A 24174-nucleotide genomic window follows, 5' to 3' on the forward strand; every position below is an offset into this window, starting at 1 on the left:
ACCAGTATTGTTTTAATACAGAAAACCAGGAGAAGGTAATATGGATATTAATTGTTCTGGGATAGTTCTCCCCTCAACCCCCACCTTCCGAGCCTTTGTGACCTACTAATAGTTGTCCTATTTTTCAAGATACAAAAGAGCAATGGGATTTTCTTTGTGGCTATTGTGAACCACTTTAATTTTGTTCTTTTATTATTTTGTGTCATGATTTACATTAAAAATGTGGAAGGTAAATGATATATTTTTAATTCTAAAGCTATGTACATCCTTTGAAGGTAATGGTTAAGAATAAATAAGTGTAAAATCCCCATGGAAATCCCCAATTATTTTAGAAAGCCTTTGTGTGTGTATATATATATATATACACACACACACACACATATATATATATATATATATATATATATATATATATATGCAAGTATTAATTTAAATACTATATTAAATTATAAACCAACTCTGCATTGTTTGATAGCTGAAAAAATATTTGAAATATTGGTGAGTGGCTTAGTTTTGCTCAGGTGTACTCTTTCAGGTTTTCAATATCAGTGACCTAATTGGTTATATAACTGACATAACCACAGCATTAATTTTTGTTTTTTTTTTAAAAATCAAATTGTTTAGGTATTATCTATTATGATAGATGTTTTCCTTTCCATTGAAGACATCACTATAGTTAACTTCCTTATTTTACCTTGATAGTGCAAACACAATTAACCTTGTGTTTTCTTTTTGTCCAGCATATGATAGTGATGGAAGATATGCTCAAAGACTTTCTTCTTGGAGAACATCTGTTATTGGTTGGTAACCAGGTGAGTTATGGTTATGGCTGGAACTCAAGGTACTAATGAATAAGTGATAGTAACAATATAAAAGAAGTAAGCTTCTTGTTTTTGTTGGAATAAGTTTTTAGAAATTATTCTTTTATTTTTCTTACCTAAATGACTAGTTTAATTAAACGATGAAGGTCTTCTACCTTCTAAACTTTAGTCACCTCAGGGTTTAAATCACCCCCCATCTAATCACCCACCAAGTCCTATCTATAGTACCTCATAAATATCTACTAGCCCATCTCACCATCACCTAGCACCTGGATTATAGCAATAGTTTCCTAATATAGTTCCACCCAGACCTTAGTCCCACTTTGATCTATTCTCTACTCTGCAGCCAGATTGATACTTGTAAAACTAAAATCTGATTTAGTCTCTTTTGTTTAAATTGGCTCTGCACTGCCCTTAGGTATAGTCTTCAGTATGGCTTTCACTGTCCTGCAGGATCTAGCCTCTGCCCACCTTACTACTCATAAGGCTTGACTCCCTCCTTTCTGGCACTCTGTTAGCCAGAGCCACTCTGGACTCCTGCAGTTTCTTATCTCTACCCTGGTCTTTGATGCATGCTGTTCTCTGCATGGAGCACTCCCAGCCCTTCCCACACCCCTTGCCCTAACTCCAAGGAGGTTTTACCTAGTCCCTGGCTGAGTTAGGTTTCCCCTGCTCCTCTGTGTCTTTCTCTCTCCCTGTCATCACACTAGTCATATGTTACTGTATTTGTGTGTAGAAGGATGTCTTTCCAACTTGTCTATATGCTCCTCAAGGGCAGCAACCACACTTCGCTTGCTCATCTCTATATCCTCAGTTTCTAGCACAGTACCTGCTTTATAGTAGATATTCAATATGTATTTCTGGAGGGACTGGATGAATATTTTATATTTAGGAGGGTTCTGATAATTTTCCTTAATTGAATTGTCAGACTCACAGTAAATAGCACCTTTGGTTGTTTAAATTGGTTTTAACTTAAGGATAACAAGCTTTCAGGAGTTTGGTCTTTATTTTTTTAACCTATAAAAACAAAACATAGTCTTTATTTAGTTCCTCAAACTTATCATTTTAAAGTGTTGACTTTTCTTTTTACAAAGTTTACAAGAAGTGGGCCAATTGAGTGATTTACTGGTTGAGTGCACAGGCTTGGCAGTTAACTGGTTAGAGGTCCAATAGCAATTCTTTCAAAGATAGCTGTAACTCTGGGCACATTGCTCATCTTACTGAGGCTCGGTTTCCTTACATCTAACCTGTAGCACTTTATTGGGTTAATGTAAAGATCACATGAGGTAAATCTGTGTATCACTGTACTATTAAAAAGGACTTTAATATTCTCTTGTTTCATTTTTTCTAAATGATTAAAAAGAAAGTGATAAATTATTCATGGTATTTTTTTACAATTTGAAAAGTTCTACCTACTCTTATATACTGAAAAATCATTTTTCCTGTTGAGTTTATATATCACAATAGGAGGAAGATGATTAGTTAATAGTCCAGTATTCAGTCTTTGATATTTCTGAAGCCCAAAGACTCAGGAGATTCTAAGAGAAATTGACTAAATTTTTTATTTTGTAAATTTGCAACAGTTTAATGAAGAAAACAAGAAAATTAGATAGAATCTAGGAGGTGTCTACTTAATAGTTAATAGTGGCCCATTCAACTGGACATGGTAATATACCGAGAGGATCAGAGACTGGCAGCATTATCACTAGAAAAGAATAATGCAATACTAATTATTTTTAAATTTCTAGTAATAATTAAGTGCTAATTAGTATTTAGCTAGTTAAATGAGGTCTAACTTTGTGCATGCTTACATATACCAGGTCAGGGAGTGAAAATTGGACCAAAGTGGCTGGTTAAAACTTAATAGAACTTTTTGAGTACCTTAGCCAATTTCAGTTCCTTTCAAATTTGTTTTTAAAAGCTAATGTCAGTGTTAAGATCTCAGAAAGATTATAGACTCTTTTTCCCCAGCTTTGTTGAAGTATAATTGACAAAATTTCAATATTTTTAAAGTGTACAATGTGGCGATTTGGTATATGTATACATTATTAATAATTACTACTTCCATTAACTACTTCCATTTGGTATGTATGAGGGAGGATGAAGCTACCTGTAGTACTCGTTGGCAAATTCACAGTAAGTACCCCACAGAGATGTGCTTTGCTAAGGATTGGTATGGAGTTACGTGTTCTCTTTTCCTGCTTTTCTCCTTCCAGATTTCTTTTTCTGGAACATGTACTTTTGCAGTCATAGTAACTCAGGTCCTTCATCAACAGCTTTGAAAAAAATTATCTTCTTTCTTTATCAGTGGTATTTCAGTACCTCTCACATTTTATGCACCTTCTGACCTTCACTCTTATTTCCATCTTGTGAAACAAAACAAAAAGAAAAGGCAAGTGAAGGTGCAGTTGATAGGTAAGTTGAGGGCTGTTGACTCTCAGCTCTCATGGGGTAGTGTCACTGGTGTTTTCACTGAAATACAAAGTGACGGTTGTCTGGGGAAATGCCTATTTTAATCATATGGTTTATTTTGAATATAAGTAAACCATTTGTAGCAGTTGATCTGGTTCCTTTCTTTCTCTTTGTCTTTCTAAAACATTATATGATGATTACTCAAAAAACACACACACCTCAATTAGAAGTGAAGCTTTGGGAATTAAATATTAACAGAAGCCAGCAGTGGGTTAGTATAATTACACAATAATGTGTTAATGAGTGTTCTCTTAATACAAACTGTCTATAGATAGATACAGTCTACCCAGCCTTCTGTCTGCAAAATAGAAACTGGCTGAATTCCATGAACGAAACTTTTCAACAGTTGAAGCTGTAAATTTAGAGTTGTTTTGAAAGATTGCTCTTTACCAGAGGAAATTACAATGAGGAAATTAAAAAGACTAAGAAAATGTGTTGATTTTGAGAAAGTTCAAGGTTTATCATCTTTATTAAGCCTAATCCCACCTTTTCTTTCCATATAATTCTCCTCTCTATCAAGATTAGACAAGATTTTATAACTATTCTATTGGGAAGCTAAAAATTCCATAAACGTCTGTTATGGCAAAATGAAGTGGCCCTCATCTTCTTTTGGTGAAATAAAATTGATTTTGGGGCAGTTTTTAACTTTATTCGACAATCAGCAATCAGTTTTCATCCACATTAATTGTTTGTAGATTTTTTTCAAGTGGTGACAGGTATGTAGGTGACCAATTTATAAAGTTTGTATGATGAGTCTTCGTCCTTATACAATTTCTGGACCAACATATCCAAATATGATATGGGACATGCCTTACTCCTTTGGCCCAGATAGCCCTGGTGAGCCGTGTCAATACCTGCTGTCAGTATGTACATATGGAGTTCCCCTCTCCTTCATGGCAAATTTCCAGGTCTCTGTGCGTGCCCAATGGGCATGCTTCTTGAAGCCCACTCCATGATGCGCTTGTGAATGTTGATTGTGTATTCTGTGGTCACTACCTCCTTGATGGCAGAACAGCCCCTCCTTCTTGCCACGCTTCTTTGCGGGAGCAATTATGCTGGGCCCAAGTTGGAATGAAAGCAAAATTGATTTTTTTCTCCTTCTAATTTTCTTTGTGGGATTCTAGGGCACAGTACATCTACTTTCCAATACGTGAGGCAGAATTGCTGCCTGTCAGCCAAAGCGATATGGTGCCTGGAAATTGCACGTTTGATGGTTCCTTAGCATATAATGCCGCATATTGTAGAACCACTTTTGTATGCTGTTACATGCAGTATCTTCTACTTACTGTAATTATAACAGGCATGTACCTTTCATGCAATTAGAAGTTTCATACTGGCTTTTTAAAAAAATCATAGCTTGACTTTCTATTTATTTCAACTTTACTGAGAGGGTAAAAAGAGAAATGACTGTTTATTTTCCATCAGTGGTACTTCTATCCCAACTCTATTCAAGATTAATCTTCTTTCCTTCCACATCTTTTCTTTTGATTTGTAGAGCTATATTCTATTTTATATACAAAACTAGAGGCCTGGTGCATGGATTCGTGCACATTGAAAGGAAATTAATTAGAAGGTGGCCGGCAGGGTGGGACTGGGTGAGATGGACCAGACACGCCCTGGAGACAACCTCCCTCGAACCCTCCCCAGCCTGCCGCACCTGGGGCAGCGGTGGGGCTCGAAGGACATCTGTGGAGTGAGTGGGGTCCCTCTGGCAGGTGGGGTTCCTTTGCCTCGCCTGGGGGATTGGCCGAAACCAGCAGTCTGACATCCCCCGAGGGGTCCGAGAGTGTGAGAGGGCACTCTGCAAAGTTGCTGTCGCTCAGCAGCTCCTGCGTTGAGCGTCTGCCCTCTGGTGGTCAGTGCGCATCATACCTACTGGCCAGTTAGCTAGTTGGCCGATCGGCCAATCACTTAGCCTTTTATATATATTAATACTTATTGTGAATATTTTGGGTTATACAACCAGCCTATAGCATCATTTTTGTTGTTGTTGTTTAAAAACTTCATAAGAATAACTTTTGTTTTTGTGTAGAAACTTGAGTTTTGAGAGGCAGTTGCATTTTATCAGATATTTGAAGGAAAAATATTTTAGCAATGTAGTGTTCTAAAACACTCAGGTATCCCTTACATAAGAATTATTTTTAAAATATGCAGTATTTTGTTTTAAGAAATGAAATTTTAATCATCTACAGATAGTGATTTTTTTCTTGTTTCTTTTTTTTTTCTTTATTGATTAAGATATTACATATGTGTCCTTATCCTCCCTTCCCCCCCACTCATGCCCTCACTCCCCTGGTGTCTGTGTCCATTGGTTAGGCTTATATGCATGCATATAAGTCCTTTGGTTGATCTCTCCCCCTCACCCCCACCCTCCAAGGTTTGATAGTCTGATCAATGTTTCTCTGTCTCTGGGACTGTTTTTGTTCATCAGTTTATGTTGTTCATTATATTCCACAAATGAGTGATATTTATCTTTCTCTGACTGGCTTACTAGTATTTCTCTTAGCATAATGCTCTCCAGTTCCATCCATGCTGTTGCAAATGGTAAGAGTTCCTTCTTTTTACCACAGTGTAGTATTCCATTGTGTAGATGTACCACAGGTTTTTAATCCACTCCTCTGCTGATGGGCACTTAGGCTGTTTCTAAGTCTTAGCTATGGTAAATTGTGCTGCTATAAACATAGGGGTGCATATATCCTTTCTGATTGGTGTTTCTGATTTCTTGGGATATATTCCTAGAAGTAGGATCACTGGTTCAAGTGGGAGTTCCATTTTTAGTTTTTTGAGGAAACTCCATACTGTTCTCCACAGTTTTGTTTTTTTTTTTATTTCTGATGTTAGGCAAAATTGCAAAACAAGTCATCAAAATGCAATTTATATGTAATGAGGCACAGTTAACAATTCACAATCACTTCTACATTGAATATAGTCCAATTATTTGTCAGGTTTATCAACTTCTTAAACATTTTTAAGCCAGCCTTTTTATCATTTTACCAAATAATAGCAATCGGTGAAATTTTTATGTGTAAGCTCTTGTTGTAATCCACAGACCATAGATTTTGCCCTTACCAGAATTCTAATATATTATGCCTTCCTTATCAGGTAAAAAGTTAGCTCTGGCTGATTCTCAGGATGCCCTCTCTCTCTTTGACAGGATGCCCTCTCTCTCTTTGACTATCATGTGCTTCATGTTTTCACAGTACTGATACTTTAGGTACTCTTTTCAATTCATGGTAATTTCTGATCAGCAGTGAGATAAATCTTAGAAAGCATCTCTTAATTTTATTTTCCTGCTAGAAGTTGAAAGTGGTCCTGTCTTTCCTTTCAGATAAAATCTCTTTCTTAGGGAGACACTCAGAATGACCTATGACCTGGCTCCAAACTACTTTTATAATTCTAGTTCTTACAGATTAGAGTTTCTTTCCCTCCTTAGGTGTACCGTGCCCTTTTACTCCCCCAGCCATTTTCATAGTGTTTGCTTCATATAGTGCTCCTTCCCCTCGTCTTTGCCTATGAAAATCCTGCCTGTTTTCAATAACTCAGATGATATTTTTCTCTATGAAGGCTTTTTTAAATCTCTTTCAAATAGAAATAATCTTGTCTTCCTCTGAACTTTTACAGTATTTTATCATTATTTTGATTTAATTTTCTCTTAAAGTCGTGGTAAGTTTTTTTTCCTTCTATAATTGAATTTTAAGTTTCTTATGAGCAAGGATTAAAAATACTAATATTTGTATGTTTTACAATTTCCAATGTACTTTTTGATCATTTAATTTAGCTCTACAACCCTTTGAGATATATATTTTTATTTTCCACATTTTACAAATAAGCAGACTGAAGTTCAAATAGGTTTAAATATTTGCTCAAGATCACATAGCTAGTTAATGACAATTAGGACTTAGACCTTCAAAGCTCATGCTTTTGTTTTTCATCAGATCATACTAATTCTTATTCTAGTTGTAACAACAGTTATAACAATAACAGTAATAATATTTAATAGCTAACTTATGTAAGTACTTTGCATACAGAGTACAGGGCATTTAAAATTTTTCTATTATGGAAAATTTTAAATATATTTTACAAAAAATTGAGTATATAATGAACTCCCTTGTACCCATCACAATTTTCAATATTTTGTCCATCTTGTTTTATCTGTTCCCGCAACACTTTTTAATAATGTCTTTTTTTGTTTTTAATTCTCACCCAAGGATATTTTTTGCATTGATTTTTAGAGAGAGTGAAAGGGAGGGAGGAGAGAGAGAGAGAAAAAAAACACACATCTATGTGAGAAAGGCACATCAACTGGTTGCCTCCTGCACGCGCCCGACTGGGGCCAGGGATCAAACCTGCAACTGAGGTACATGCCCTTGACCAGGAATCAAACCCACAACCCTTCGGTCTGCCAGTCAACGCTTGAACCACTGAGCCAAACCAGCCAGGGCTAAATATATCATCTTTTAATACATCTTTTACATAATGCATTTTTGTTATAAATGTCTCAGAATTTCTCTCTAATATAACCATAGTTCTATTATTATACCTAACAATCAATACCCAAACAAAACTTGGTCATTGCATTTAATTAATGTGCCTCCCAAGTCCCTTTGAAAGAGAAAAGATATACAATCCTGTTCTCATTATCTGAGACGTATTGGCCAATTTTCATGACTACAAATATTTTATTCAGAATTATACCAATATTGATAAACTTCAATTGAGGAAATATTTTCTAGAATAAATTTCATTAAGTCAATTTAAGTTCTTGATTAATTTACACAATGAAATTAAACCGTATTATTTTTTTTCCAAGCTAGAAATAATTGCTTTATTTTCTAATTTTTATAGCCTTTGATTTAGAAATCTTTTATATAGTATGAAAATCAGTAAGCATATATTTAGTGCCAACTAACTAGGACTCCATCCACATTATTACTACAATTCTATATAATGTAACTATATAATTCTTTATATCTCATTTCATCTATTAATTATAGGATTATTATGACCAGGAACTTAGTTTTTCTTCTGATACAGGCTTAGTAAATGTTTGTTGAATCATTTAATACTGAGATACTGTGAATATTTTATTGCCAAAATTAAAGAATGTGTGAATTTTACTAATTAATGATTTGAACTGAGCCTTAGCAGATTGCTGTGGTACAACATCAGAAATATACCATGCTGGATCCGGATGAGGCCTCGTGCACCTAGGCCCGGGTGAGCCCAAGTGGCCCTGGGTCTGGGAGAGGCCAAGCGTCCCTGGGTCCGGGTGAGACCATGTGTCCCTGGATCCAGGTGAGGCCTCGTACACCTAGGCCCGGGTGAGCCCAAGTGGCCCTGGGTCTGGGAGAGGCCAAGCGTCCCTGGGTCCGGGTGCGACCATGTGTCCCTGGATCCGGATGAGGCCTCGTGCACCTAGGCCCGGGTGAGGCCACGTGCCCCTGGGTCTGGGAGAGGCCAAGCGTCCCTGGGTACGGGTGAAGCCAGATCCTGGGTCTGGGTGAGGCCGTGCGCCCCTGGATCCATCCGGGTGAGGCTGGGTCCCAGGCCCGGGTGAGACCACGCGCCCCTTGGGTAGGGGTGAGGCCACGTGCCCCTTAGTCTGGGTGACGCCGTGCCCCTGGGTTCGGCCGAGACCAAACCAGAGGGAGTCGGACCTCCATTACCACCATTTGTCCACCATCCAGAGCTGAGGGGTCAGTGCTGACATGTACACATAAGGAACTACTGGACATTGAAATTGGGTCTCAAAAGAACTGTTGGTCCAGGGGGAAGCTCGCTACAGATTGATTCATTTGCCTGTCAGCATAACTATTATTGCTCGTCTCACATTCAGTTCTTATTAGTATATATCTAGTGACATATGATCTCGCTCATCTAGGGGAAATGATGAACAACATAGACTGAGGAACAAGAACAGAACCAGAAGCAAGGAGGCATCGATCGGACTATCGGGCCTCAGAGGGAGGATAGGGGAGGGTAGGGGGAGGGTAGGGGGAGGGGGAGAGTTCAACCAAAGGACCTGTATGCATGCATATAAGCCTATCCAACGGTTAAGTTCAACAGGGGATTGGGGCATGCGTGGGGAGAGGGGTGGGATGGGAATGGGGGGATGAGGACAAATATGTGACACCTTAATCAATAAAGAAATTTAAAAAAAAAAAAAAAAAGAAATATACCATGTTGCTATGCCAGCATAATTGTCTAATATGTATGGAGGGGCTGAACAGTTTGTTCTGAAATTTCTTGCCTGTGTCCCAGCTGGTCGTGGCAGCAGGGAATTTGATAACTAAGTGGCCTGTACTTGTAGCTCCAGCAACCTGGGAATCCCAAAGCTATGAAATACTTGGTTTCATCAGATATAATGACACTCATCTTTATTTATACTATATAATTATATGTCCCTTCTCAAACCCCTTGCTTAGTGAATTTGCCTGAATTTAATCTGAAAATTCTTTGCAATTCTGCCACGTTCTCTCTACCAATTAGTTTGTCCACCCAGTGTTTCTTAGTGAATATTTTTCTTGCGTATATTTGGAATTTGTATTTTGTTTTTGCAGACACATTTATCCCACCCCACCCCCAATATTTGTCATGACTGCTTTGTTCATACCTAACGACCAAACTACTTAAAAGTATATCTTTGCCATTTATAGCAACGTGGTATTTCAAAGGGAAATTGCAGGAATGTGGATTTTATTATTCCTGCTTGAAAAGGAGGTTATGACTTTGATAGGAAGCTTTATAAGTGTGTTTTAGAGCCTTGCAAAAATAGCAGTGTGATTGAAATGTGTCTTCTAGTTTGACTTCTGGGTACTGTTTGTTGGCTCTGTTTTTGAGGAAATCCATTTATGCAAATGTTTAGGATTCTTTACTATTCAGTTTTAATTTTTTTTTTTCTGATTATGTAGGTAATGCATGTTCACTGAGAGTTTGGAAAATAAATTTCCATTGATCATATAGCAGGGATCTCTTATTTATAGGATTAAAAAATACTAGAGTCGGATAATGTTTAGAGATCAGGTTGTCTAGGCCCTCTTTCTTTAAATGAGCAAATCAGGGCTCAGATAGTAGTAGAAACTCCACCTGAAAGAAAGTAAGCAGGGGCCAAGTTTCCTAACTAATAGTATAATAAGTATATTTTCAGGCTAGTTTTAAGCAAAGTTGGAAGGTTCAACATTTGATGGGAATTTTAAGCTTAAAGAAAAGCTGCTGCAATTTATTTCTCATGATTTACTGTAATATTAGCTTTTTTTTTATTTTTGACTAGTGGCCTGGTGCACAAAATTTATGCACTTGGTGGTGGTGGGGGATACCCCAGCCTGGCCTGTGCCCTGTCACAGTGTGGGAGCCCTACGATCCATGGCCCCAAAGAGGTAGGCTCCGCCCACCCATCCAGAGTTTCTCAATGGATTGCCTCAAAGAGGTAGGCCGGAGCCTGGAGAGACCTGCGGACCCCAGGCCGGGCCATGGCGGAGGCCTGTGGACCCCCGGGGGCGGGCCCACAGCGAAGGCCTCCCTCTGTGCGCGCCTGCCTGACCCCTGCCACTGCCCCACCCCTGTCCCCGACGCTGCAAGGCCCCGCACACCAGCGCCTGCTGTGTATGCCGCCTGCTGAACGGTCGTGGTGTTACAGCGTCCTGGACAATTTGCATATTCCTCTATTATTATATAGAATAGGATTGCAATTGGTATTTGTTAATGACATTTATATAGTAGCTTTTCTAAAAAGGAAAAATGCAGAAACATCTCAAAATATTATACAAACTGATCTAACTCTATGAAAGCAACATTAAAGAATTAGAGGAAACTGGAAGGCAGGCCCAAAGCTAAGGCATTTCAGAGACATGAGGGAAAGCTGAATATTGGCCATGGCTTGGAGTCCATTTAAAATATTACTACCCAAGAAAAGATCCAGTTTGACTTCCTCATCGTTCCCCTCCTAAACCTTAGTTACCATGCAGGGAGTTCCAGGACTCATGTTTTAGGCTGTTTTATAGCCTTGGACTGACTGATCTTTGATTCGATGACATCAGTTCAGTGTGGCTACCTCCTGACATTCTGTTTAGCAAGATGGGGAAACAGAAAATAGCCCAGTTGTTGAGTCAGAATGGATTTGCCTTCAAAATCCCATTGTGTGTAAGGTTCTTAACTGCTTAGAACTTAAATTTGCTTCTCTCCAAAATAGGTACATTATCTCCCACTCACATGACTGGCATGAGGATTCCAGTAATTAAGCATCGAAAGGGTGTGTATGCAGACAGAAAGGGGCTCCCTAAATGTCAGTTTCCTTTCTGTTTGGTAAAAGGGAGCAGAACTGCTCTGGAAGAGGTTTCTGGCCCCTGTACTAAGAGCAGATTGCATGACTTCCATTTCCTTTTCTTCCTTCCTTTCCTCAAATTGTAATAGTTATTATCTATCAAAACTTATATGTGAGTCACCAGTGATAGGAACATGAATAGGGGGTCTGTCCTGGCCTCAAGGAGTGCATCTTCTCGCTGAGGCACTTGACACATTACTAGCGTCCAGTGTGGTGAGTGCCCTAAAAGATAGTGGTGTAGGAACCCAAAGAAGGGAACCATTCTGGTCTTCAGATGTGAAGGAGAGAAGACAAAGCGAGAGTCAGGCAAAACTTCAGGGAAGCAGGGACATTTCACTAGAACACCAAGGGGTGAGTGGAAGATAACAGATACATGGGGAAGGATGGGCTCTTCTAGTGGAACAGACAGTGTGAGCAAAGACAGTTGGCTGATTAGGAACATGTGTGAGTGAGACTTGCCGTGGGCCGACATAGCAAGCTTGCAAGTTTTTCTTCTTTGGTGGCGATCCTTCAACTTTTAAGTCCCAGGACTTAAAATTCCATTCCTAGACCCATTTACTCTGCCCGCTTTCCGTTCCTCTTTAGCCCTTTTCTTCTACTCCTTGCACTTTTTCCCCCTTGACAGGATGTGGATAGAGTTTTCCAAGTTCTTATTTTCTTCTTGTCTAGGAAGACAAATGCATAAGCCCTTTTCGTCAGGATTTTACTGCTAATCTCTCTGAGGAAACAGAGTGACTAAAATAGTAATAAGCCTGAGGGAGTCATAAGAGTCCCAGACTTCCAAGTCCTTGAAGTCATGGTCCTTGAACATTTCTCTCAGAAACTGGAAGCACATTTACTTCCAGTCCTCAGTGTGATTTTCGTCTGTGGGGCTTACCATATTCCCTGTTTCTCCTAACCCTGCACTTAAAGGCCCTCTGACTCCTACCTCTGTGAAACTCCTTTTTCCAGTACATTGTTATGAGGAACACAAAAGACTGAACAGTAATTGATAAGTGCCATTGTCATGAGACAATTTCTAGCTTTTAGGATCTCTCATTATACAGGTTCCTTTTCCCTTTTAAATTTTCACTCTCTTAATATTATCTTCAAAATGAGTAAATAATGAAGTAAAAGCTATTTCATGCTAATTTTTATTAAAGGATACAGTTGTATATACAGAATAATGACTAGTAAGCATACATAAATATGCACCGCAATAACAAAAAATGGTAGCAGATTTGTTTTAGCAGTTGCACATTGGGAAGTGCTTTGTTTTCTAAATTTCCCAGTGAGAAAAATGAGTATATATAGCTTTTAAAATGGGAAGATAAGATACTATGTATGTATTTAATCAAAGTAATCCTGAGGGTTTTCTGTTTTAGGTTAAAAATATGATTGGAAAGAGCAGATTGCTATAATGTTTGATTTTGCTCAGGATATTTACAGAAATTTCTTCCTAGGTTATGCTCTTAGCATTTACTTAAAGAAACTATAAGAGCTTTAAAAGTTTAGTGAGAAATGACCTGATGAGGTCTGTGTTTTAGAAAAATAAATTGCTACCATACTTTTCCCTTACCTAATTTCTGTTCTTGATACCATGCTTTTCTGTTACCTGTCTAATTTTTTTTTAGGATGGATTCCTAAAAGTGGGGAAAGAGATAATTCAAGGTTCAGGTTACCTAAACCAATTACAAATTGAAAGAAATGTAATCCATAATGTTGAAACTAAAAGCATGAGCCACAGAATAAGACAGGACTGGATTTGAATCCCAGCTCCATGATGATTAGCTGTGTAGCCGTGAACATGCTTAACTTTCCTGAGCTTTGGTTTCTTGATTTGTGAAGTTGGAATAATCATAATACCTACCTCATGGAACTGTTATGATGATTAAATGAAATAAAATGTGAAAATACTTAACATAGAGCCTGGCAGAATATGAGAAATCAATGTATTATTTATTGCTATAACATATAGAACTCAGCTTTTTTAATCCACTTCTATTCTTCTCACACAAATCAATTGTTAAAATATTTACATCTCATTAATGGGGTATTCCACCTCTAAGTGACAACTTTTTATTTATTTATTATTATTTTAAAATTAAATTTATTGGGATGACATTGATTAATAAGGTTATATAGGTTTCAAGCGTACAATTCTGATACATCATCTTTATATTGCATTGTGTGCCTACCACCTAAAGTTAAATCTTCCTTCACCATATATTTGACCCCCTTTACCCTTAAAATGGGGAAATAGCATGGGAGTGGATTTCATTTTTAACAATCTTCTACAAAAGGACAGCAACTCTCAGCATTAGTAAGTGGTAAGGAAATGAGAGCATTTGTAGGAAGAACACATATTGTTGAAACTTAGTAATAAACCCTGGTTATAATTTTAGGTTTCCAAGGTTTTAAAGAAGTAGAAAAGGAGATAAAAGGAAAAGTGAATGTTTGAGTAAAACAGAATAAGTAGAGTATTACCTCTTCCTGCAACTGAAAATCATGCATCTGAAGAACTGATTCAAAGAAATCATTGTTTTTATACTGATTTAATCACCTTTGATGCTAGTCTTCAAATCTGAAATAGTTAATATTCTGCTGTAATGTTGACACTTCGGTGTAAAATTATAGAAGAGAGGAAACAATATGTAGAAGGATAAAATTACTTATTTTTTTAATGAGGAGAGTTTAGAAGTAGTGTATTTAGAAATAAATTTTAAAAAAACCTATGTCATAGAAGTTGTGCTGTGTATGTTTGCTAGTTTCGTTTTCATTAACAAGAGATAAAACAGTACAATTTTGAGGAAATAGGTTTTGGTAAAAACAAAAAATTCTTCTGGTTTGTTTAACCTCCATACAAAAACAACTTCTTCTTCTTCCTCCTCCTCCTCCTCCCTCTTCCTCTTCCTCCTCCTCCTCCACCTCCTCCTCCTCCTCCTCGTCCTCCTCTTCCTTCTCCTTCTTCTTCATGAAATAAGCCAGTCAGAAAAAGACAAGTACGATTTCACTCATATGTAGAATCTAATGAACAAAATAAACTAACAAGCAAAACAGAGAGATTCATAGATAGAGAGCAGGCTGACAATTGTCTGGGGCTGCATGTGTAGGGTGGTGAGATTAAGAAAAAAAGAAAAAAATCTCTCTTTGTTTAATGTTTTCTGTGTAATTACAGGGTGTAGGAAAAAACAAGATTGTTGACAGATTCCTTCACCTGCTCAATAGACCCCGAGAATATATCCAGCTGCACAGGTAAGAGGAAAAGACACATACCTCTTAAGATCTGATTTAATCATTTAATTTTCCTCAGTACAACTTAAAAATACTTTTTTAAAGTCCCACTGTACTAGTATAAACCAGTTTCATTTCTGTTCCTCCTGCTCTTATCTCTCCTTTCCTTAAAAGGTAATAAAACCAGGCAAAATTTATTTTTAAAGTGACTAATACTTTGTAAACATGAATTAATAGATATTTTGTGGATAGAGAGTAATGAATATTATATTCTAGGAGCAGATTTCATCAATATAAAGGCTCTCAAATGAGAAGGAAAATATGTAGAGGCTAACCCCTCTAATAGGAAGCTAAAATAGCCCCCAAGGGAAACAATAAACTATGAATCCCAGGTATGAGATAAGGAACTAAAAAATATGGAAGAAATAAGTTAGTTTCTTTGCCTTCCTTGAAAACACTTTGTGGATTACCTAAATTTGTGTGGTCATAATGCTGTTTCAGGGATAGTTTTTAATCAAATAGATTTTCTAGACATGAATTGTTTTTAGATTTATCAGTTAACCTATTCCAAATCTTTTAAAAATTAAATATAAGCAAGTCAATAAGAGGGGACTGGGGAGGGAGGGAGAGAGAGAGAAATTAAAGAATATACCAAGTAATAAGCAATTTAAAACTAGATTAAATTGTTATTGTTTTAAGCACAAGAGATAAAAAAAAATATTGTGTAGTGGAAAAAACATTGGGATTGAATTACAAAAATTGTTTTCTTGTTTGGCTCCTGTCACTAAATAATTATGTGTTCTTGAAAGATAAGTGTAGGAGAAAAGAAGGCAGCGTTAGTGGGCCAAAAGAAAAGAGAACCAAAGTAAAGTTGAAGGATGGTCAAAACCTAATTCTTGGGATTTGAAGGAGTAACTGGCACTAGAGTAGTCCTTCCACAGTAAGGTTCACAAGCTCCGGGAAAAGGACAACTACCAGAGATAGCTGTGAGCGGAACAACCACCAGAGCTCCCACGTGGTTAGGAGACTTCATTAAACACTCCTGGTATTCAGAATAAAAGCTACTCTGCAGCCACCCTTGCGGAGTTTAAAAATAAGCCTTAAATAAACAAGGATCCTTTCTATTTAACATTATTTAGAAGTTTTCTCATATAAAATTACTTTTGTATGAGTTTTTTTCATACAAAATTAACTGCTTAGCTGAACAAACTTAACCTTGAGTGGAGGAAGACTATAAAATCCAGACATTCAACAATATAGTATTCATAATGTTAATCATTCAATGGAAAATTACTAGATATACAAAGAAGCAAGAAAATTATTTAATAGAGCCGAAACCGGTTTGGCTCAGTGGATGGAGCGTTGGCCTGCGGACTGAAGGGTCCCAGGTTCGATTCTGGTCAAGGGCATGTACCTTGGTTGCGGGCACAATCCCCAGTAGGGGGTGTGCAAGAGGCAGCTGATCGATGTTTCTAACTCTCTATCCCTCTCTTTCCTCTCTGTAAAAAATCAATAAAATATATTTTTTTAAAAAAAGAAAAGCTGCCACTTTACCTTAAAAAAAAATAATTATTTAATAGAAATAGACCCTAAAATGGTAGATAATGAAATTAGCAGACAAGGACTATAATATAGTCATGAATATGTTTAAGCATTTAGACTGTAAATTTCTTCAACCTGATAAGAGGCATCTATGAAAAACCTACAACTAACTTATAGTTAATGGTGAAAAACTAAATGCTTACCTCCTATGATTCTGGAAAAGTCAAGGATAGTCAGCATTGTGCTGAAGGACCTAGCCAGTACAATAAGGCAAGAAGAAGTAATAAATGGCATACATGCTGAAGTAGAAGTAAAACTGGCTCTTTTTAGAGATGACATGATTGTGAGTATAGAAAGTCCTAAGAAATCTACACACACACACACACACACACACACACACACAAAATCAACTAATATGTGAATTGAATAGGGCCACAGTGTAGGAATCCCTTTCCACGTCCCGCGTGGTCCAGGGTTCCAGTTCAGGGTTCGAGTTCTGGAGAAGGGCTGCACACAAATGAAAGGAGACTTGAAGAAATTCAGTTTGGCGGTATGGGGGGCCAGGCGCTAGTCCACCTCTAGTGGGAGAACTACCCCCTGCTCTGGCCCTGCCATCCCTTTTATTGAGGCTTTGGGGAAAACATCTTAGCCAGGATAAACAGAAATTTACATGGGAAAAACAAAGGTGGAGGCTGCTTCAGCTAACAGTGTAAACAACTAAAGGGTGAGTGGTTAGAGCAATTAAGGTTGTTGACCAGCCTTCCTGGCTTCCTGTCAACATCTCTCTTTTAGTGAAACTGATTTGTTTCCGGCACCACAGGATACAAGGTGAATGTAAAAATAAATCAAATGAACAATAGGGAAATAAAATTGTAAAAGTACTGTTTACAATAGCATTAAAACATGAAATACTTAGGAATAAATTTATCAGCATATGTGCAAATTTTAATTTGCTAATTTTAATAGGGGAAAATTATTTCAACTTTTAAACTTCTGTAAGTCACCTGTAGTTCCAAAAAATTTCTAGCCTATTCCCATATCTTTTCATGGTTCTTTTTTGTATTAATGATGCCTTATATAAACATATGAGTTTTGACTCACTTTTATAAGAAAAAGAAGAATATACTATATCAAAATGGCTAGATGTTATAGGAGATATAGAATGGAATAAGAAATAAAATCTCTATATTTAAGGAGCTGTAATACTGTTCTTGTTTGTAATTATTTCAATTTTTCACGTTCACTGAATATGAAAAACTTCTTATTTTTTCCCTTACCTTTTAAGCATTTCCACCAGTTTTTTTTTTTTTTTTAAGTTTGGCAAAAAAAAATGAAAGAATCAAAGTATTTAACTAGTTTGCTAGTTCTTGCCTTAATAACTTTTTATAACGTATCACTGTTTCAGTTTTTGAGCCATGGCAGGACCTATATTTTACAGTTTAAGAATGATTGAATGAGCATTGCAATTGTTCATTCTTAGGAGAATTTGTGCTGCTTTATTTTGTTTACATTGTATTTAGTTTTCACTGTTTAGCAGTGCCCTTAAAAAAAGTAATTGTTTGAAAGTTTTAATGAATGTATATACTGCTGCCACTTAAGTATATGATGTCAATTTAGAGCAAAACCAAATAATTTAAATTTTATATTTTAAAATAGTTAAGCAGAAGGCCAACTTTTTCTTAAGAATGACTTCAGAACTTGAAATCAGCTCTCAAATTTATGCCCCAGAAAGAAGTCACTTTTTATGAGAGTCTCTTTTTATAGTGGGACAGTTTCTCCATTTCTTTATATTAGACAAAATATTTTTAAAGAAAGATATATTAGGCTAAACTATCTTAGTCTGTTCTGATTATAGATTATGGAGATTACTTAATCATCAAAAATGAGGCAAAGAAATATAACTGATATTTAATAATTATTCTTGGGTGTATGTCACACTCATTGTAAACAGGTCTTTTGCTTATGATTTATTTTCTTTAATAGTTGTAAGAAGTTTTAATGCATCTTATTTTTGTAGGAATTATTCCTTCTAATTATTGGTATAAAGTTGTTTATAATATCATCTTGTGATATTTTTAAAAAATAAATTTTTATTGATTTCAGAGAGGAAGGGAGAGGGCAATAGATAGAATCATCCTATATAACTCCTATATAATAAAGATGTAATATGCAAATGGTCGTTACGCCATGAAGCGTAATGACCAACCACGTAATGACCGGATCACGGATCAGCAGGAGGGTGGGGCAGCGAGCTACAAGCGGGTGGTGGAGAGCTACAGGAAGGGGCAGGGCAGCAAGCTAGGAGGGGGGTGGGGGAGCTACAGGAGGGTGGGGCAGTGGGCGGAGAGTTACAAGAGGGTAGCAGCGAGCTACTGGCTACAAGCGGGCAGCAGAGAGCTACAGGAGGGGGTAGAGCAGCAAGCTAGAAAGGGGGGGGCAGGGGGAGCTACAGGAGGGTGGGGCAGTGGGTGGAGAGCTACTGGAGGGCGGCAGCGAGCTACTGGTGAGCTACTGGCACACGGATTTGTGTGCAGGGCTACCAGTCTATAATAAGAGAGAATCATTGGTTGGCAGCCTCCTGCAGGCCCCCTACTGGGGATAGAGCCCACAACCTGAGCATATGCCCTGGCCAGGAATCAAACCACGACCTCCTGGTTCATAAGTCGACACTCAACCACTGAGCCACACTGGCCAGGCATCTTGTGATATTTTAAGTCCCTGGTTTAGTCAATGATATCTTTATTTTTATTCTTGGTATTGGTTATTTGCCTTCTTTCTTTTCTTCATGATCAGTTTTGCCAATACTTTTGGTGTGTTCAAGCAACCAATTTTTGTCATGGTTGAATCTCTCTTTTGTATTTTTCTTTTCTATTTCAATATTTTCTGATTTTATCTTTATTATATCCTTTCTGTTATTTTCTTTGGATTTAGTGTGTCCTTTATTGAACTTTTTAATATGCATGCTTAAATCATTGATTTTCAACCTTTAATTTATATATGTGTTTGAGGCTATCTATTTTTGAATCTCTCTTTGGGTTTTAGTGTTTTCATAAATTTCTCTTTGGGTCTCAGTGTTTTCATCTCTTAAGTGAGAGGAATAGACAACATTTGTAATATCTCTTTTAGTTCTACCTTCTGATATCTTTGAATAGGCAAGAAGAAGGAGGTATTAAAGGTGCTTTAAAAGTTTGGATTAGAGATGCATACTTCCTGCCTAGAATGTCTTTTACACCAACCTTTTCTTGTGAAAGAGCAAACGATAAAGAATTACATGCTGCTTATTTATATTTGTATTATTCTGACATTGGCTATATACGTGTGTGTGTGTGTGTGTGTGTGTGTGTGTGTGTGTGTGTGTATGTATTAGAGGCCCGGTGTATGAAATTCATGCATGGGAGGGTGTCCCTCAGCCTGGCCTATGCCCTCTCACAATCTGGGACCCCTCGGATAGGGTTCCTAGGCCTGGCCAGGGATCAGGGCCTATCGGGGCTTTCCTTCCCGCGGCTGCCGGCAGCTGGCAGCTGACCCCACCCCCGCAGCTGCCACTGCTTGCCCTCTGCGGGCGATAGGCATGGAGAGCGATCGCTTGGCTGGCCTGGGCCTCCCTCTGCAGGGTGATCGCTGGCTGGCCCGGCACACCTGCCACAGTGTCCCTGGCTGGTGGCCTGGGCCTTCCTCTGTGGGGTGATCATTCACAGGGCTCTGCAATCCATCACTGCGCAGAGGGAGGCCCCGTCCACCTGTTGCAGAGCTGCCAGGTGGGTAGCCTGGGCCTCCCTCTTTGGGGAGATTGATCTCGAGGCTCCTCGATCAATCGCCCAGCAGAGGGAGGCCCCGCCTACCTGGCTGGGGCTCCGTGATGGGTCGCTGCACAGAGGGTAGCCTGGGCCTCCCTTTGTGGGGTGATTGTGGGGTGATGGTGGAACCCTCCGACCAATAACATCGCATCCACCTTGGCTGGCCTGGTACTAGTGCGTGTCATAGTGTGGTCATTCAGAAGGTCTTCCGGACTGTCGTTCTGCTGTTCAGTTGGTCGGTCGATTTGCATATTATCCTTTTATTATTATAGATAGCTAGATAGAGAGATGTTATCTTTTAAAAAGCTTTCTATATTCAAAATGTAATACAAATTTCAAACCATATATATTTTTAAAATATATTTTTATTGATTTCAGAGAGGGAGGGAAAGGGAGAGAGAGATAAAAAATATCAATAATGAGAGAGAATCATTGATCAGCTGCCTCCTGCACACCTCCTACTGGGGATTAAGCTCGCAGCCCAGGCATGTCCCCTGACCATGAATTGAATCGTGACCTGCTAGTTCATAGGTTAACACTCAACCACATTGTCTGGGCAAACCATATATTTTTATTTTTGTTCTTGCATACATTGCTATATTAGTGATTGATGATAGTATTACAAAAAAAAAAATCTCTTCACTTTAACAGAAACCCTAGGTATCTCAATTTAGTGATATTTGATATTTATTATGTAATGTTGGAAGTAAAAGGTTCTATTTCTGTTTAAAATATGTCATATTAAAGATTTTTTATTAATTAGACTGACATTGCCATTTCAGTGTGGCGAGTTTTTGCCATTAAGACTTGTATTTGTCATAAAATTTAAGATCATAAAATTGCTTTAAGAGAAAGATATATTTTTAAAGACAAAAATAGCGGTCAAAAATGTTTAGACTTCTCTGATCTATGGGTAACGTACTTAAGGTCTTTACTTTGTTTATTTTAGATTCCTTTTAATGGATTTGTGATGTTACCATCTAAATAATGTCATACTCAATTTAGGTTTATGGATATCATTCCAACAAAATTAGTTATGAGCCAATCAAAACATAAGTAAAACCATCATGAAACATACATGAATGGCCATCTTGTATTATAATGATCAGATCTTATAAAATAAGTAAACTGGTCAATTCATGTCCTTAGTTAAAATCAAGATATTGTCCTAAGCATATGATTTAGGTAATTTAAAAGATTAATGGATATAATTACTTGTGATGTTATATATTTCAGACAGTAGAGACTACATGGCTCACATTTGTGAAGTACATTTATTTACTTATTTTTTCATAATTTTATGTTAATTTGACATTAAAGACCCTTGATATGTCAATTTCTAGAGCTATATTTCCCCCTTGGATAAAAGTACTCTTGTGTTACAGTCAGAATTATCTTAAGGTTTTTAAATACTGATGCTACCAGATTTTCCTCTTCTATGTGAAGATGAAGTCATAGGTTCAGTCATGAACATGACCTATTCTCTTGGTTATTTTTCTAATAGAGAAGCCCATTGTAAATACAGAGTTCCCAGGCCCCCCAGTATAGTCCCAACTTTCTCTTCCTGTGGGATTTTCCTCATATATGCTTCATTTATTCCAGACTGGACCATTCTGTGTCCTGCTCACGAGTTTTGAACTTGTATCCATGCCTGTCTTTATTCTCCCACCTAAAATGCACTTTATTTCTCTCCTAATCCTTTAAGATTTGGTTTACTTCTATATGGAACTTCGTTATTCTGGGTGTAACTGTTCCCTCCTCTGAAACTCCGTAGGACTGAATTTGTACCATTGTGCTAGAGAGAACATGAACTTTAGTCATCAAGTTGTGTCTTCACCATTAAGTTCTGTGTGGCCTTGAACTCTTCCAGTGCTAATTTCCTTTCCTATCAAGTTGAAATAATAATACCTTGCACGAAGTGGGGGGATGGGGACGAGTGTGTGACACCTTGATCAGTAGAGAAATTAAAAAAATAAATAAATAAAATAAAAAAGGAAAAAAAAAAAATAATAATACCTTGCACGGTAGTTATGAAAATTAAATGAGAGAATGTGTACAAAGGATCAAGCACAATGTCTGGTACATTTTAGGCACCTAAATTTTTAGGCAAACAAATAAATACTAGTTTCTTATTATATCCCCCACTTTCTTGTCTCATTTCGTATCTTATTTTTATCCCCTCCCCTTTCTCCAGTTGTGCTTTCCCAACATAGGGAACTTTTTGAGAGCAGGAGTGTTGTTTATTTGATATATGTTGATTCATTCATCTAATTTGTACTTATTAGGTTCCAATTGATCGCCAGTGACTATTTTAGACACTGATAATGTATAGGTGATGATATTGGTGCTTGCTTTCTTTCTAGTGGGTGAAATACGTCAATATTTATAATATAGTGTTGTATATCAGTTATGAAAGAGGTATGTGCAGGTTCTGTGGGAACCTTCTGAGTGTATTTATGTTTTTTGTGGAAGGTGCCTGGAGAAGGTGGCACTCAAATAGTCTTAAAGGACAAGTAGGAATTTTCTAAGTGTAGAACAGAGAAAGGGTCATTATTCTTCCTGAAAACAGGCTATCTAAAACACCAGGAAGTGAGAGTCAGCTTGCTTTATCATGGGATGTATATGCATAGATGTAAGAGGAAGATGTGGGCCTTATTGGGACTTCATGGGCCCTGCTGATGTTGAATTTTATCTTGAATGCAATGTGATGGAGTTAAAGCAGGAAAGATCATTATGACCATAATCTGTGGGTAGCTCAGAGTCAGATGAGACTTGAATCACAGAGGAGACTAGAAGGTGATTGCAGTAATCCAGATAAAATTGTTGGAGCTGAACAAATATATTGCCAATGAGAATGGAAAGAAAGGACATATTTGAAATAGTTTTAACTGGCTAATTTTGGAAGCCTTCTTAACCATGTGGAGGGTGAGGCAGGTACTTTGTGTGGTTCCCAATGCACAGTGGAATCCCAATATATATTTGTTGAAATGACTTGATATGTGCCAGTTCCATCTGGACCTTCCAGCTCAAGCTCCCCTAGAGGCACTAATGTTTGTTTTAAATTGAGTCAAGTGCCTTATCTACATACTAGCGTTCCCGTTGCAGGAAAAATCCTGCAATAGGATTTCCTGCTGCACTCTACCCCGCCTCTGCTCCACCCTTGTCACCCGCCCCACCTTCTCCGACAGCCCGCCTGCTTTTCCCTTCTCCCCCGGCCCCGCCTCCGCTCCGCCCTTGTCACCCGCCCCGCCTTCTCCACCAGCCCGCCTGCTTTTCCCTTCTCCCCCGGCCCTGACTTCGCTCCTCTCTTCTCCTCCCCCCCGGCTTGCTTGCTTCTCCGAAGCTTTACTCCCTTCTGCAGCTCTTGGCTTCTTTCGACGCTGTCTTGATATGCAAATTAGCCGCCATCTTTGTTGGGGTAATTTGCATACTCGTCCTGATTGGTTGGTGGGCTTGGCTTGGCTGGTGGGTGTGGCTTAGGTGTAGCGAAGGTGCGGTCAATTTGCATATTTGTCTATTATTAGATTAGACTAGAGGCCCAGTGCATAAATTTGTGCATGGGTGGGGTCTTTTACATGATGCTCCTCTCCAATTGGGGCCAATTGGGCCAGGCGGGCTGGGGGGGGAGGGGTCGCGGGTGGTTGGCTGACTGGCCCTGCCCCCGATTGGGGTAGGGGGGCCTATCAGGGGTGGGGCCAGCTGGGGGAGGGGCTGCAGCTGGCCCCGCGCCCTGGTCAAACTCCCGGTCGAGCTCCCAGTCACGGGGACAATTTGCATATTAGCCTTTTATTATATAGGATGTATAACCTGTGGCACATTATGCAAGTACTCCAACCCCTAAGGTGCTTAAAATATTGTATTGTGGATAGTTATTGTTATAACACTTGCTTTTCCCCATTCATATTTTTATATAATTTTTCTTTGTGAAATCAAATGAGATATAATGAAGTATAAAATTATAACATTGACTCTCATCAGATCAATTATCTGGGGTGAATGATGACATGCT

General features: G+C 38.1%; 1 protein-coding gene and 1 pseudogene across 1 annotated transcript in view; one reads left to right on the forward strand and one right to left on the reverse strand.

Moving 5' to 3' along the window:
• Positions 1–24174, forward strand: part of VWA8 (von Willebrand factor A domain containing 8) — a 402578-nt gene that overhangs the window by 173411 nt on the left and 204993 nt on the right. Inside the window, exons 20-21 of the mRNA XM_054719826.1 lie at positions 741–812; positions 14771–14847. Of these exons, the coding sequence (XP_054575801.1) occupies positions 741–812; positions 14771–14847 (149 nt within the window). The remainder of the gene's footprint in view (positions 1–740; positions 813–14770; positions 14848–24174) is intronic.
• LOC129150070 (60S ribosomal protein L31-like) lies at positions 3996–12615 on the reverse strand (annotated as a pseudogene).

Source organism: Eptesicus fuscus, chromosome 8 (assembly GCF_027574615.1).
Source record: "Eptesicus fuscus isolate TK198812 chromosome 8, DD_ASM_mEF_20220401, whole genome shotgun sequence".
Taxonomy (NCBI): domain Eukaryota; kingdom Metazoa; phylum Chordata; class Mammalia; order Chiroptera; family Vespertilionidae; genus Eptesicus; species Eptesicus fuscus.